General features: G+C 45.4%; 1 protein-coding gene across 2 annotated transcripts in view; it reads left to right on the forward strand.

Annotated features, from left to right (window-relative positions):
* The window catches only part of DTNBP1 (dystrobrevin binding protein 1), a 458,894-nt gene extending 444,409 nt beyond the window's left edge, over positions 1 to 14,485 (forward strand). For both annotated transcript variants that reach the window (XM_069218782.1, XM_069218781.1), the window contains exon 10: positions 13,990 to 14,485. In XM_069218782.1, the coding sequence (XP_069074883.1) occupies positions 13,990 to 14,237 (248 nt within the window). In that variant the 3' untranslated portion in view covers positions 14,238 to 14,485. The remainder of the gene's footprint in view (positions 1 to 13,989) is intronic.
* The last annotated feature ends 1,322 nt before the right edge of the window (positions 14,486 to 15,807 follow it).

The raw sequence follows: 15,807 nt of genomic DNA on the forward strand, positions 1-15,807 counted from the left end.
TTGCAGGCCATGTTAACTTTTTCCTGTGTATTTTATTTTTGGCCCAGAAGACCTTTGCAGGAGGCACAATTGTTGATTATACGTTGGCTGTCTCTGCCTTCTCGTATTTACCTGATCAACCCTTTTGTTAAAGTCATCAGCTGTGATGAGATTCCTTAAGGACTGATGCTCGTTTCCACCTGTATTTCACTATTCCTCAACGGAACTTGATCTTTACATTCCTGATGTGCACACTGTTTGAACTTTTGCATAGTTGTTTTCTGTGGCACCACACCATGAGTACTGTTTCCCTTATCACAGTTGCTGCTGTGCATTGTGTCAAAGTGCTGCAGGCTCTGTCAGTGCAAATTCGGAGCACAACTTTCTTTCCTGTCAAATTGGTGGTTAGAATTTGGCCTTTCTTTCTGCCAAGGGTTGTAGCACCATTGCACGTGGGTCAATCGGTCACCCTTCATACTCATTTCCCTCCATTCTAAAGAGGAGAAGCTTCACCAGGTGGACCCAAAGAAAGCGCTCTACTTCTACATCAAGCCCATAAGAGGACCAAGTTGATGAACAGCTGTTTGTGGGGGTTACTAGCGCTAAAAAAGAGTAAGGCAGTACAGAAACACTATCTAAGTGGATTCTCCTGTGTAAAAGACCTACTATTACCTGGCTTAGGAGTCCTTGAGGACCTAAGGGCTCATTCCACCAGTACTAAGGCAGCTTTGATTGCATTGGCAAGGCATGATCCTGTCCTAAAAATGTGCCATGCTGCAGCGTAGATGTTTGTGCCTATATTCACTAGGCACTGCTGTCTCAAACTGGGCAGAGAGGATCTTTTTGCTTGCTATGTCCTGCTGTTCTTGGTGAGTATCAGTTCCTAAGACCCTCCACCTTTTGGGAGGTACTGCTTTGGTATCTATTTAAATGGTGAGGAATTTGTAGTTAAAAGTATTCATCAGAAGAACAAGGTATTGCACTTTCTGGTGGATACTCTGCTTAACAATAGATTCCTCATTGCGCTCGCTCATCTCCATTCTTCTTGACACCTGTGACTGTTAAGTAGAAATTATAAAGAGGAATTTTGGCACCTATATAAAAAAAAAAACAAGCATTTGTAATGCAATTGGTCTCGCATTTGTGAGAGTTAGCATTATTGGCGTTGTAAATTACAATGTCTTTTACCTATGTGTTTTGGTTTGGAGTGTCATGGATGTATGCCATTTGCCACAGCAACCCTGTCGCTGCAGGAGAGAGGACACAACAAGGACACCATCTTGGGATTTATTTTTTGCGTCATTCCTACAGACTGGCTGTGATACCCTAGAGATCCAACCGTTTCTAGTCTGTTTACCTAAACGTTTATAGCGTCAAACAAGCCACAAAGAGGCGCCTTTGTGGCATTTAATCTGCAGAATGAGGGGGTCAAAACTGTTAGACGCAAAGAAGAAAGGGGTAGCCATATATTTCTGTGTTAAGCTTTTAAAGGAGCTACTCCTCTACATTTGCGATACAAGCCTAACTTTTAAAACCTTGAATGTATGCAAAGAGAATAACAGAAGAGGCAGTGTATCTAAACAGGAGGCTTCAAATGTGTGCAGATTGGTGGAACAGAGCTTCAGTGGTAGATGGACTGACAGGATAGGTTCCAGAGGTGTGACATCTTTGACCGTGGGTCAAGGTTTAAAATGGCAATGCAGAAGCGCTGGAACTCTGTATTCATTGAAAGCACTGCCTTGGGATAATAGTCTCATGACAGTCCTTGGCTCAGGACTGGACTTTGTAGTACCTGAATCTCGTGGCCCATGGCAGTGCCTTCTCAGTGCATACATTTGTGGACTGGCTGATGGTTTTGAAGTGAGAATTATCTCTGTTGGGGTGGCTACTCAAAATCTGAAGTCTTGGCCTTGCCATCGGACCAGTCAGAGTACAGCAGGAAGCCTGGGTTTGGATGATGAAGTGTTTTTTCACCTAGAACAGTGGTGCCCAGTGAGGCTCCTACAGGGCTGGTCCATTGGCATTTTGTCAGGCTATGAAAATGATTCAAATGTGTGTTTTTCTTATGAAGTCAAGGTAGGTCCAGAACCATGTTAGTTTCTTGATACCCACATAAGTTAAATTACGTAAAAATAATTTACATGGACCTCAAATTTCAACCATTTGAAATGTGAACAAAATATGTGATGCAATTAGTTTTTTTATTTTTTTTTTTTAAACACCTGATGTACATTATTTCAGTTTTCTGATGAATACAACTACCTGTGGATTCCTCACCTTATGAATTCTTCCAATGCACCAGAGTTCAACGGAAAATCTTCTTCCCATCTCTCCACGTCGACGAGGAAGTCACAATTGCACGTATCCGCACGCGACTCCGTCTGATGTCACTGTGGCAATAAGAGGTCCTCGCCGGCATGCTGACGTCAGTTCCCTTTTTTCTGTGCTTTCGACTTTAACGTTTTTCTCCTAGCTCTAGTTACTGTTTCGAAGGTGTCCTTTTTGTCTCTGGTTACAATGTCTCCTCGTAGAAAGTCTGGGTTTAAACCTTGTCGGGAGTGCGGGGGTCGCATGTCGGTTACGGACCCTCATAATGACTGCCTTTGGTGCCTAAGTTCGGAGCATGATGTGGAGGAGTGTATGTCCTGCCAAAGCATGAAACTGAAAGCGCTGAAGAAGAGATAAGCCAAGCCAAAGAAAGGGCACAGAAGTCATCGCAGATCGTATTCACATACTTCTTCGAAGAAGCATAAGAAGCGTCGCCGACACGACTCTCGGAGTCGTTCGGCTAGAGGTCGTTCACGATCCAGGTCTCCATCTAGACGGCACTGTATGACGTGGGAGGTGAGTCCTACGGTGACTCCACAGCCTCAAAGTCCTCAGGCTTCTCCGGCGCCATCGGTCTTTGAGGTGGTTGCACCCCAAGAGAATCCTCGCTTTTCTCCTGGGGTGCAGTATTCTGATGCCCAGCCGGCACAAGGGCCGCAGGACGATCAGCGGTATCCTGCCTTCCCTGCTCTGGGAGCGGATCCAGTGACATTTTTGAATGCCATGTTCAACATGTTCAGTGCTATGGCCCCTGCTGGTGCACCGGCTGGTCCCACGGGTCCTTTGGCATTTTCATTGAGCTCCCCGGCCCCTTGTAAGTTGGCGCTATTCATGCCTTTTTATCCGGCTGAGGATGCCGGTTCGGCGCCAATAACTTCACCTCATAGGCCTACGGTGCTGATGACATTGCCTTATAGGCCTGCAGCGCCAGTGATGTCGCCTCATACACAGTTGATGCCGATGACTGAGCCTCAGGTGTCCACGGCGCCGATGGGATCAGCTCTGGTGCCGGATGGATCCGGTTTGGATCGTAGTGTGTCTCCTCCTCCTGGTCTGCATCTATCAGTCCTGAAGCTGGTGTAATTGACGTCAGCTAACTCTATTTCGACGCTGCGATTGGAGGCCAGGTTGAGGTCGTGCAGAAGAGCACTGAAGCTCCTAGAAGAACAAGAGTACCAAAGACAGCTGCTAGAAGAAGGAGCGGTTGCTGAGTCCTTGGGGGAATTATCAGGGCCTAGACTCAGCCAGGGTGCTTGACACTTCCCCGAAGTGGGATCTTTCATCTCCAGGAGAGTTTACAGAGGAAGCGGCCTCTTTCCATTCTGTGGTTAGGAAGGCAGCAAATTTCCTGGACCTTCCGTTGCCGGCTGCTGAGGTTAAAACTAATATTTTGACTGAGGTCCTGTATCCTTCTTCGGCTTCAGCAGAACCCTTGCTTCCCTTTAATGATGCTCTTTCAGAGCCTATATTGGAGATTTGGAGGAAGCCTGTGTCATCACCAGCTGTGAACAGATCTGTTGCAAGACGGTATAGGGTGGCTCCAGGAGATCTGGGATTTTTATCAAAGCATCTGACTCCTTCCCTGGCATTCCTTGAGACAGAGAGTCCAAGAGGATGGAGCAGTCAGCCAAGAAGACTTTTTCATCCTGCAGTATGGCCCTGAAAGCGGCAAATGATACTTGTGTGTTAGTACACGCCCTGATGGACGCGGCTCAAGCTGTAGTTCCTGACTTACCGCAGGATATGCAGGGGCAGTTTGGTGAGCTCCTGTCACTTGCTCAAGCTGCGGCTAAGCAGATTATCCAGTCTGGTCTTGATTCTAAAAACTCAGTGGCCAGGGCAATGGGTACCTCAATCGCTACTAGGAGGCATGCGTGATTGAGGTCTTCTGGCTTTTCTACGGATGTCCAGACCACTCTATTGGACCTGCCTTTCGACTGAGAAAAGCTGTTTGGAGCCAAAGCTGACTCTGCCTTACTACGATTCAAGGACAGTAGGGCCACTGCAAAGTCTTTGGGTCTGCAGCCTTCCACTACTACCCCTTTCAGGTCCTTTTGGAGGTTTAGGGGGTTTGGGCGTGGAACCGTTTATCATGGGAGACCCCAGTCCATAGTCCAACAGCCTGCCAGCCTCCCATATAGATCCCTTAGAGGGTTGGAGAGGGTTCGGGCAAGAGGGGCCACCCAGCAGCACCCTGCATCATCCTCTTCCTCTGGGGGGACAACAACAAGGGAAGCAGCCCTAGTTTTCTACCCATTTTGAGTCACACTTCGGGAGAAGGTTACGTCTTTTTCTCTGCGAGTGGGAGTTAGCCACATCAGACTCCTGGGTTCTAAATATTGTGAGGAAAGGATATGCCCTTCCTTTTCAGGAGTTTCCCCCTCCCATCCCTCCCCGTCCTTCGTTTTGTTCAGAAGACCATCTCCTGTTGTTGCAGCAGGAGGTTCAAATCCTGTTATCAAAAGGTGCAGTGGAGTTGGTTCCAGAGCAGGAAAGGGGTCAGGGTTGTTATTCAAGATATTTCCTGATCTCCCAAGAAGGATGGTCGATTGAGACTTATCCTGGATCTGAGGATTTTGAATTGGTTCCTCAAGCAGGAGAAATTCAAGATTCTGACTCTAGCGCATGTGCTTCTGGCGTTGAACAAAGAGGATTGGATGGTGTCTGTTGACTTGCAAGTTGCTTACTTTCATATCCCTATTCTCAAGCCGCACAGGAAGTATCTCCGGTTTGTGGTGGGGTCGCAACACTACCAGTTTGCAGTCCTTCCGTTTGGGCTTACTTCAGCACCTCAAGTCTTCACGAAGGTTATGGCGGTGGTTGCAGCAAGTCTCAGGAGGAAGGGAATTTCAGTATTCCCTTACGTGGACGATTGGTTGATCAAAGCAAAGTCTCCAGAGCGTGTGCGGCATCACTTGCAAATGACAACTTAGTAGTTGTTCAGTCTGGGCCTTTCGATAAACGTGCCCAAGTCTCACCTCAGCACCTCCTGTTCATAGGGGCAGTACTGGTTACAACATTGAATCAGGCCTATTCTCTGCCCAGCGGATCCAGGACATTCAGGTGTTGATTCCAATGTTTCCAAATGTAGTGGTTGTTCCAGTCCTCAAGGTCCTGTGCCTGCTCGGTCTGTTTGCTTCTTGCATTCTGTTGCACGCTGGCACATGAGGGCTCTTAGTGGTGCCTCCGCAGGCTGTGATTTCAACACAAAGGGGATCTCCAGGACTCGATATCGATCTCCAGAGACACTGCAGCGGATCTACGATGGTGGACTGTGGACGGTAAACTTTCCCAAGGAAGGCCATTTTCACTACTGCCTCCGGTGGCCAAGGTCATAACGGATGCTTCCACTCTAGGGTGGAGGACCTCATCTGGGGGACCTGGAGATCAATGGTCTTTGGTCTCCAGTGGAACAGACTTTTCATATCAATCTGTTAGAGTTGCGGGTGAAACATCGGGCTCTCAAGGCCTTCCTCCCGTCCCTTCGCTGTCAGTCAGTTCAAGTCTTGATGGACAATCCTAATGCAATGTGGTACATCAACAAGCAGGGAGGAGTGGGGTGGTACCTTCTCTGCAGGGAGGCTTGGTAGCAAATCATCTGGCCGCAGTTCTCAACGTACGTGCGGACAGTCTCAGTCTGCATTTCTCGGCTAATCACGAGCGACGTCTCCATCCGGATCTGGTCCTTCACATCTTTCGGATGTGGGGTTTTCCGCAGATAGACCTACTTGCCACTCGGGAGAACTTGCATTGCCCGTCATTCTGCAGCCTCCAGGATCCGGTACAAGGAGCTTTGGGGGACGCATTTCAGATGTCTTGGTGCGACCAGTTGCTTTCCGCATTTCCCCCTATATCCTTGATTCCTCGGGTTCTGAGAAAGATTCGCCAAGATCGGGCTCAAGTCATTGTAATAGCTCCAGATTGGCCGAGAAGCGTGTGGTACACAGACCTTCTCCAACTCTCACTGTGCCCTCCTCCCCATCTCCCTCTCAGGGCAGACCTCCTCTCGCAGTCGCAGGTTCTACACCCCCACCTCCAGAGCCTGCACCTACATGCCTGGAGATTGAAGGGGGCAATCTGAGTGCTGTCTCTCTCCCACCAGAGGTAGTGAATGTTATTTTATCGGCCAGACGACACTCCACTAAGACTGTTTATGCCGGCAGGTGGGCAGAAATTGTGGCTTGGTGTGGAGAGAAACAAATGGATCCCTTGAGAGCCCATCTGTCTGATGTTCTGTTGTTTGCTTTAACATTAGCACAGAAGGGTTGTGCAGTTGCGACTGGTTAAAGGCTATTTGTCAGCACTGTCACCCTTTCTTTGCCTTCCGGATCAACCTACCTTGTTCAAATCACCTATTGTTGTTAGGTTCTTGAAAGGTTTAACAAATACATTTCCTCCCACTCCATTTCTTATGCCTCAGTAGGATTTAAATCTGGTTTTAACTTTTTTTAATGGGTTCACCGTTTCAACCTGTGCATTCTTGTTCTTTAAGATTGTTGGTTTTTAAGACAGTTTTCCTTATAGCTATTACGTCTGCTAGATGTGTGAGTGAGCTTCAGGCCCTTAGTGTCAAACCTCCCTTTACATAATTTTTTGCTGACAAAGTGGTGCTGAAAACCAGGGCAGCTTTCGTTCCTAAAGTTGTCACTCCTTTCCATATGCGGGAAGTCTGTTACCCTTTCATCTTTCTACCCTCCTTCTCATCCTTCAAAAGAGGAAGAAAGACTCCATCGCTTGAACCCCAGAAGGGCTCTCAGTTTCTATATTGAGAGAACAAAGGACTTTCGGTTTGGTTGACCAACTCTTCGTTGGATATGTGGGAAAGATGAAAGGCTGAGCTGTCCATAAAAGAACCATATCCAGGTGGGTCATTCTTTGCATTAAGATCTGTTATTCGTTAGCAAAGAAGATTGCTCCGGAGGGTATTAGAGCTCATTCTACCAGGGCTAAGGCTGCCACTAGCTAGGGTGTCCCCGTGGTAGATATTTGTAAAGCGGCAACTTGGACTTCCCTTCATACTTTTGCGAAGCACTACTGCTTGGATATGGAGATCAGAAGGTATGGCCATTTTGCTCGTTCTGTGTTGCAGGATTTCTTGATGTGACTAGTCAGGCACCCACCTCCGAGTGTGGTACTGCTTTGGGACTCTATTCATTAGGTAAGGAATCCACAGGTAGTTGTATCCATCAGAACAACAAGTTACTTACCTTCGGTAACTTGTCTGTCTAGGGTATTTCCACTGTGGCCCTGTGCGAGCCATATTATACTAACCTACAAATGTTGTGCCAGCGACAAATTTGGTCTCGTCAGACCATCTATTTGTAGTCTTTCTTTCTTGTCTTATACAAAAAAAGACTTCAGTCATGACAACGCATTTGGGTTACATAAGTAGAAGCAGTGGCTGGTCCTGGTGGCCACAGTTTGTTAAACAACAGTTCTCCTGTTTAAAACATCTCCTGCCCATGGAGTCTTTACTGTTACTGTCCAGGATTGACTTTGAGATGTAGACCTTGGGGTGTGTATGCATATAAACAAACACACACATATATTCCTATAGACACAGGGAGGCACGGCGAAGCACTGAGAGGAACACCAGTAGAATCAGGAGTGAGGAAAGGGCTACTTGATAGGGTCAGAACGATATTTTCTTGACATTGATATACCATGTACTTGGTAGCCACGGCAATCAGAGATAATGCATAGAATTTACATCAAATGATGCATGGGAACTAAGTGAAGTGGCTACATGAAGCCTGGTTTTGGAAAAGAGGAGAGCAGGTTAAACATTACTAGACTGTGACAGATGATGCGTGGATCATTATACACAGGGGTCCAGAGGGTTATGGGGAAGCGCTCTGCCCCTGTGACAGTGACTGTGGTGGGTATTCGAGGTGGGGCCTCTTCAAACAGGAAGCAGTGTTGTTCAAGCTTTGTTTTAGACAGAGCTTCCAGAAGTGGCATCTGCAAGGACGCAGTAGTTGTGAGGGGCCTGTCACTGCTATGACACCAGTGAATTCTGAGAAGAGGAAGTTATGGAGTTTGCTCCACTTTTGTGCCCTGTGATACGCTGCTCCTCTCACTGTTCACCCTTGTGTTAGCTTCTTTGCGCTGCAGGGTTAGAAAATGGCTGCGTCTACCAACTGAACTATATTTGAAAAGGCCCAATTGACATCCAAAGCCTAGATATTTTTTGCTATAAAGCTTTGAGGCCATGAAGTGCTTGGGTCTAGAGTCGCGATTCCTTTTCCACCATTTTGGAGACAACACCTTTAACAATCTTCTTGCCTGGACCTAACCTATGTGCTTCGTTGGTGATCCTCCAGAGGTTATCAAGAGCTTGTGCTGTCACCTAGTGCTAAGGTCTTAAGTCTCAGGTGGTTAATGCACCCACTGCAGAGGTCTTGACAGAACAAGAATGTCAGATTACAATCCTGACATAGCTTTTTCACCTATGCATCTCTGCAAGTTCAATGCAAAAGAATGATAGCGATTTTGTTTAGAATGGTACTTGCTTTGCAGTGCTATAAAATGGCAGAAACTGTATTTCCAAGCGCTATATTAAAAAAAAAATATAAAAAAAATATTCCCAGGCTACCCCAACACGCACCAGACAACCCTAGGGTAGAGGATGTGGTGTAAGGGCCTGGGAGCTGGGGAACACCGTCCACGTCTCGGCGCCGGCTCAGCATCCTGTAATTCTTGGCAAATCACTTAATCTCCCCTTGCTACCAAAAATGAATGTGCTCTTGTGTAATGTAACCGCTGCTCATGCAAAGCGCTGTGATATCTTTGTATCGAGTTTGCGCTATATAAAATTGCAGAAAAATAAATAAGGCGCTCCAATACCTTTGTGTTGAGTTAGTACTACATAAAACTGCAAAACAATAAATAAATACAAAAGACCCTGCAGACATTGCAAAGAAACCGCAAGATTCCTAAAAACAAGGAAGAGGAAGAAACAACTTACGGCCATGCAGTTCGGAGCGGTGAGGCAAACGTAAAAAATAATGCGCCACAGTAAGGCATATCGCCGATCATGCAATAATTTGTGTAACAGGATGAGTCTCCATGGCAGTAACAAACTAGCCTCAAGGTGGGACAAACATAGCATTTACCAACAACATCAAGGGATTTTTGAAAGACAGACCCAGGAACGAATAAAAATGATGGGCGTGAGATGGCCATGGTTAAAACGCACAGAATAGATTACAACATGTTGAGAAAAGCAGCGCTTGTGCGCTTCTATGCTCCACCTAATAAAGTATCTATAGATAAACATTAAAGAAAGAGTTCAGATCGAAGGATCAAAAAGCCTTAACAGATCAGAATTTAAAGGATCATTCCTGTTTCTAAATATCCTCTTGGCCTCAGATGAAATGCTCATTACCTGTTAAGTCATGCAATAATTGATTTCTTCATTGACAGGCCAATCGCAGGGTTGCATGAATTTTGCCTTACAGTAGCCTGATTGCTTAATTAGCTCACAATCTAATGCACTACCAATTCAGGGGCCAAAAAAGGTTGGGCGCTCCCATTTTACTGCTCAAAGCATTTCTTGCTTTATTGCCTTGTACCACATAGCAATAATGGATAACCACACAGGACTGTCATTCCACATATTCGTCTGTTCCCAAGTCAGACATGGTTTCCCTTCACCAGTTTTTTCCCAGGTCGATGGAAACTCTTTATATAGGGTCAGTGTAGGAAAAGTTAATGTAGTTTCTAAATTGTAAACATATTCCTAAGTGGTGATGCCCTGTGACTTGTGCCTTTTTGCTGACAGTATCCAGCATGCAATGGATCCTTTGAGTTTTAGTGTGTAATCCATTCATATTTATTATAGAAATACGAGGACAGTCAGCTGGCTGGTGGCTTTATATGTCAAGTAAAGGACTTTTAAAATTTCAGTTGTATTCAAATATAGATGGCCCAACCCTTGTTTGATATGCTTCTGTAACTGGTTTGCGGGTCTCAGCTTACTGACCAATTAGAGGCAGCATGGGGAAGTGGGGACCAAAAGGTGCCTTAACAGGAACACAACGGCTTGTTTGATTGAGAAACTAAAGAAAACTTAAACTGCATAGGGAGTTAGAAGAGAGGTTTTGACTAATAGAACCACCCAATCTGAATATCATTAGAGCATTGGAATGTACTAATGGAATGTCAGTGGGCATAAACACAAATCTAGTTCTGCTGCCATCAACATTGCAGTGGCCTTTTCCTTAGACTTTCTCACTCTCCTGTGTCTCACCTCAAGTTATATGGCGTGAGAGAGGCAGAGACTGTTGCTCAGGGAAAGATAGCAGGAGTCCTCATCCTGTGTCTCAGTCTGTCACTGTTATCCATATAGAGAATCAGCCATAACAGCAGATGGAGGGTGTGGGATGTGTCTGCAGGTCCTGTGTCTACCTCTACTTTACCTAAGGAATCAAAGCAGTTTGCCAGAGCAAGGGTCATCGTAGGGGGTGTGGAGGCTCCTTTCTCCCTTGCTTGACAGCTTCTGCATTTACTCTGTTAATTTACTCCAAAGTTGTGAATACAAGATGTCACAATACCTGTCAAAGAAGAGACAGCAGGAGCTATCACATTTGGAGAGAGAAGCTGTGAAGATTCAGGAGCGGTCTCGTGACAAGCTTTTGTTCTATTTAATTAGGCCATTCTGCCCTCATTTGGTGTTCTATCCTAATATAACTTTATCCTACTGTAGAGTTCTGTGATGGCCAATAAAGTCACATTGTCATGGTATTGACACTCTGCTCTGGCCAGACATTCTACATTAGGGCTTTAATGATAGGTATAGCTTAAACTATGAGTACCACTATTAGTAGTACCACATTTCTGGATAATGCCATATGAGGGTGAATGATCAAAATCATGTTCTGAGATTTTTAGCTGAAGATTACTCATCTTTTGAATATTCCCTAGGCATCAGACTGGATCTGGAAACTTTTCCATAGTACCTCTGTGTGCCAGACATTGGTGATGTGCAGCTCCGCAGTGATGCTGTTCCACTCTGAAAGTGATGTGCGGATCTAACTAGATGCAACCCTCATGTGCTGACATCCGTTCCTTTCACACCACTGACTGTTTCAGACTATTGGCATCAGAGTTCCCATTCGTGGACATGGCGTTTGATGGTACTTGCTTATTCGGTGACAAGGCTGAATCTGTCCTTTAAATGTTTTATGAAGAGTAGGGCTACCGATCGCCTTTAGAACCTTTCTACTTGGCTTCACCAGCAACAATTTCAGCATTCCTTTTGTGGCTTTTCACGAGGCATTACTTACTTCCAGCCTATATCCCCCCCCAACACAGAACCCATCAGTTTTGCAGGAGAGGCTGTAGTGCCTACCGTCCCCCTCGGCCAAGGGTGGCAGTCTTCCCTTACCTTGATGACTTGCTGGTAAAGGCGGGTTCGGCCCCGGCATACAGCAACCACCTCCACACTATAGAGATCCTCTGTCATCTTTGGGGATTCTTTGTCAAGGTGCTGAAGTCATACCTTAGACGCTCCCCTCATTGTATCCAATCTGCACACATTTTTGTTTTGTGGCTTACCTTGGGAAAGAGAGTCCAGGTCATTCAGATGGTCTTTCAGCCTTTGTCCTGGATTTCAGTAAGGTTGAGTCTGAGGCTGCCGGAACTGATTACATCCTGCTGGTCAAGCACGCCAGATGGCATATGTCGGTTCTGCAGTGAGATCTAAAGTCCCAGTGGACCCATGATCAAAGGGACCTCTCCATCCACATTCAGGTTTCAGAGGAGACTGCGAAAGATCTGTATTGGTGGCTGCTGGACCGCAATTGTGCCAGCAGCAGACCTCTCTTCCTTCCCCAGCCAGACCTCACAGAAGTGACAAATGTGTCACTTCTAAGCTGGGGTGGCCACCTGGGAGAAGTGGAGATCATAGGCCTCTCTTCTGTGGTGGAATCCCGGCTCCATATGTCTTCTGATGCTGAGGGCCATCCGCTTGGTGGTGAAAGCCTTCCTGTTGTCCATGAAGGGGAAACTGGCTGGTACAGGTACTCACAGACAGCACCACTGCTATGTGGTGCTGTAAGAAACAGGACGAGGTGGAGTAATGTACCCAATGCCAGAAGTCCATGTGCCTCTGTAAATGGCTGGACCACCACAGTATCTTCATGGTGGAGAACCAGCTAGTGGGCTCGCTGAACAGCAGGGCGGATGAACTTTGCCTTTGGGCCTAGCTGATCATGAGTGCCTGTTACCCTCTGAGGTGGTGTAAGGTCTCTTCTGTGAATGAGGAGAACCTTGGCTTACATGTATTTGCCACTGCTGAGAAAGTGCAGTGTCAGCAATTCTGCTTTTGGAGTTTCCAAGGCATCTCTTGCTCAGAGATGCGTTCCGCCTCAAGTGGAACTCGGAGCACCTGTACGCCTTTCCACTGATACCACTCCTGCCCCACGTTTCTAAGAAGATCAGTACAGACCGGCCCCAAGTCAGCCTAATGGCTTCGGACTGGCACAGAGAATTCTGTGGCCAGAACTCCTAGGCCTGAGGATATTTTCTCCGATCAGTCTGCCCCTCTGGTAGGACCTTCTGTTGCATCCCCAGGGCAAGGTTCTACACCAAAGCCTTCACAATCTCCAACTTCATGCCTGGAGATTGAGCAGACAGCTGAACACTTTCAACTTTCTTCTGGAGGAGGATATGTCATCTTGGCAGCCAGTTATCCCTCGACAATGACTGTATGCGCATGTTGATGGCAAAAATTTGGGGTTTGGTGCAGCACAAGCTAGGTTGGCCAACTCCAGGCCAAACTGTCTGATATTATTTTTTCGGCTTCTCGCCCAGCAAGATCTTCGTCTGGTCACAGTTAAGGCTTATCTTTCGGCCCTCTTGGCCTTCTTACGGTTGTCTGATCAGTGCCTTGTTTTGACCAGATGTTGTGACGCTGTTCCACATCGGTCAAACCATCACCCTGCTGGAGTTATATACTCAGTCTCACCCCCTTAAGGAGGAGTAGAAACTCCATTGCTTGGATCCGAAAAGGGTGCTCAGTGTCTACATTGATAGTTTCAAAGACCACTGGGTGGACGATCAGCTCTTAGTGATGTTCACCGGAGTGAAAAAAGGCGAGGCTGTGCAGCAGTGTACCATCTTGCACTGGATCGTGTCTGTTCAGAAGGTGAAGAATCTGTGGCTAAAAGTCTGTCAGAAGAACAAGTTACTTACCTTCAGTAATGCACTTTCTGGTAGAGAGACTGTCTAGCTGCAGATTCCTCACTGATACTCCCAGGTCTGTGATTGAACTCTTCCTATTAATAAGATCCCAAGTCTAGGAATCTGCATATTAGTCCATCAGTTTGCTTTTATGAATTGCATCTCTGAGTGCGGACAGTCTCGAAAGCTACTGGCATCTTCACATGGGGAGTGGCGCCTATATAGCAGAATGGAGTCAGTACTGAGAAGTAGGTTGCCACCTTCCGGCATGTAGAGGAACTATATTCAAATGGTGAGGAATCTGTGGCTAGATACAGTCTGTCAGAAAGAGCGTTACCGTAGGTAAGTAACTTGTTTATTTGTTGCAAATGAAACCGTTGACTTACGGCTTAAAACTATCGCATGATTTTTTCTCATTGGGATTTATATGTTGTATTCCTTGTCGAGGTTTAAATATTGTAGTGATTTCAATATTGTGTTTCTTTTCTCTCTTTCAAGACTTGGACAACTTTCAGAATGAAATAACTATTCATGTTCCTAGCCAGACGGAGTTAAGGCAGAAACTCTCTTCTTTGTCATCCAACCAAACCGACGCAGTCACCCAAGAAGTAAGCGAAGACAGCGAGTCACCCATAATTCAGTCTGATGAGGAGGAAGTACTTGCAGACAATGCACTAGCGGTCAGCAGTAGTAATGTAAATGCAACTTCGGACGTCAGTGATGAAAGCGACTCCCCAAATGCATAAATGAAGCCATGAAGCCAACACGAACACATGAGACTTTTTGTGAAAGATATGAGCGCTTGAGTGAATGAGGAACCTATGACGTGTGCATATATCTGCTAACACAGCAACACCGCCAGATGCACTTTACTTCCTGGCATGAAGATTTTCTACAAACCTGTGAGCTGTGAATGGAACTTGATGTACAGTAATAGCCTATGAAACACGTTTTGAGTTTCTATGATCAAAATAAAGTAGATTTTTAAAGAGTAGCATTCGTCATGGTTTAGTATTTTACTCATTGCAGCATGTGTATGTTGGGCATTTCAGTACATGTCCAGTTGTAGAAAGTGTTTGTGTTGACTGCATATGTGTATTGCTTCATGTTATGCAGAGGTGCACGAAGAAATACAAGATGTTGAAGTCAGCATATAGATTTGTCCAATATTATCTTTTATAAGATCACATGCTTGTTAAATGTTCCCAAGTATCTGGAAATAAATTCCTAGTAACTTTAGAACGTCATTGTTGCTTTTGCTATCTGTTTACTATTTCAGGTAGGTCAAATACTAGGTGGAATCTTTTTCTCTTAAGAGGATTTATTTTCTTTTTCTCTGTGGTGATAGAAGTTTTCCCCGTAAACACTTCTGATTAATGGTTGACTTGAAGATATTCTTGTAGCTGTTAGCCGTTGTTGCAGACGCTTAAGACCTGACGCATCTTGGCCTTGAAAATACCTGAATATTTCTGAACACTCTTTTACAGTAGAGAAGCAATTAGAACAATGTCAACAATCTTAATTAAAAACTGATTATTTACGTTTGGACAGCCTTAAGGCATCCACACTCAGTATTTCTTCATATTTATTTAATACGGGGCACATACCAAAAGACATACATGCCTCACGTGCACGGATTGTGCTACTGAATAGCAACTCATACAATATTGTGACACACTGATATCGAGGGCCAAAATATCAAAAGGCAGGTGCATGTAGGGAAGTATAGATTTATTATTCAGAACTCCGTATCTATGTACCTTGTAGATGTATATACCCTGCATAGATACATATATGGTGAGATAAATATAGAAAATTTACACTTACCTGTTGATTATTTATTTTATTTTTTATTTTATTTTTATTAATATTTTTGTCTTCAAAATTGTACCGCATCAATATTGATGATTCAATATTCAGGGGGCACACCCATGCAGGGTTACATTTTTGCAAAGCTAGTGGGTCGGGTGGTTGAAAATTCATACAACTTTATACACCAAGGGGTAGGGGGTTCAGGTGACTTCAGGTGGGGAGCAGTGGTGTGGAGTAGATAATTGGGTGGCAGGAAGATCGTAAAGAGAGTTCATAGTTATTTCCCCAACGCTTTGGAAATAACGTTAAAGTTTGGACTGCAGTTTAGATGCCATACGTGCAACTGCTTCCACTGAAGAACAGGAAAAAACAGTGTAGAAAGAAACCTATTTAGGACTGAATTTTCTGGTAAGCTTAGCTCTCTGGCAAAGGAGCATATTGTGTATTAATGGTGTCGTGAGCACAAGGTCTAGAAAACGGCAGGCTACTCTGAGCCTTTGCAGG

Source organism: Pleurodeles waltl, chromosome 2_1, assembly GCF_031143425.1.
Source record: "Pleurodeles waltl isolate 20211129_DDA chromosome 2_1, aPleWal1.hap1.20221129, whole genome shotgun sequence".
NCBI lineage: Eukaryota > Metazoa > Chordata > Amphibia > Caudata > Salamandridae > Pleurodeles > Pleurodeles waltl.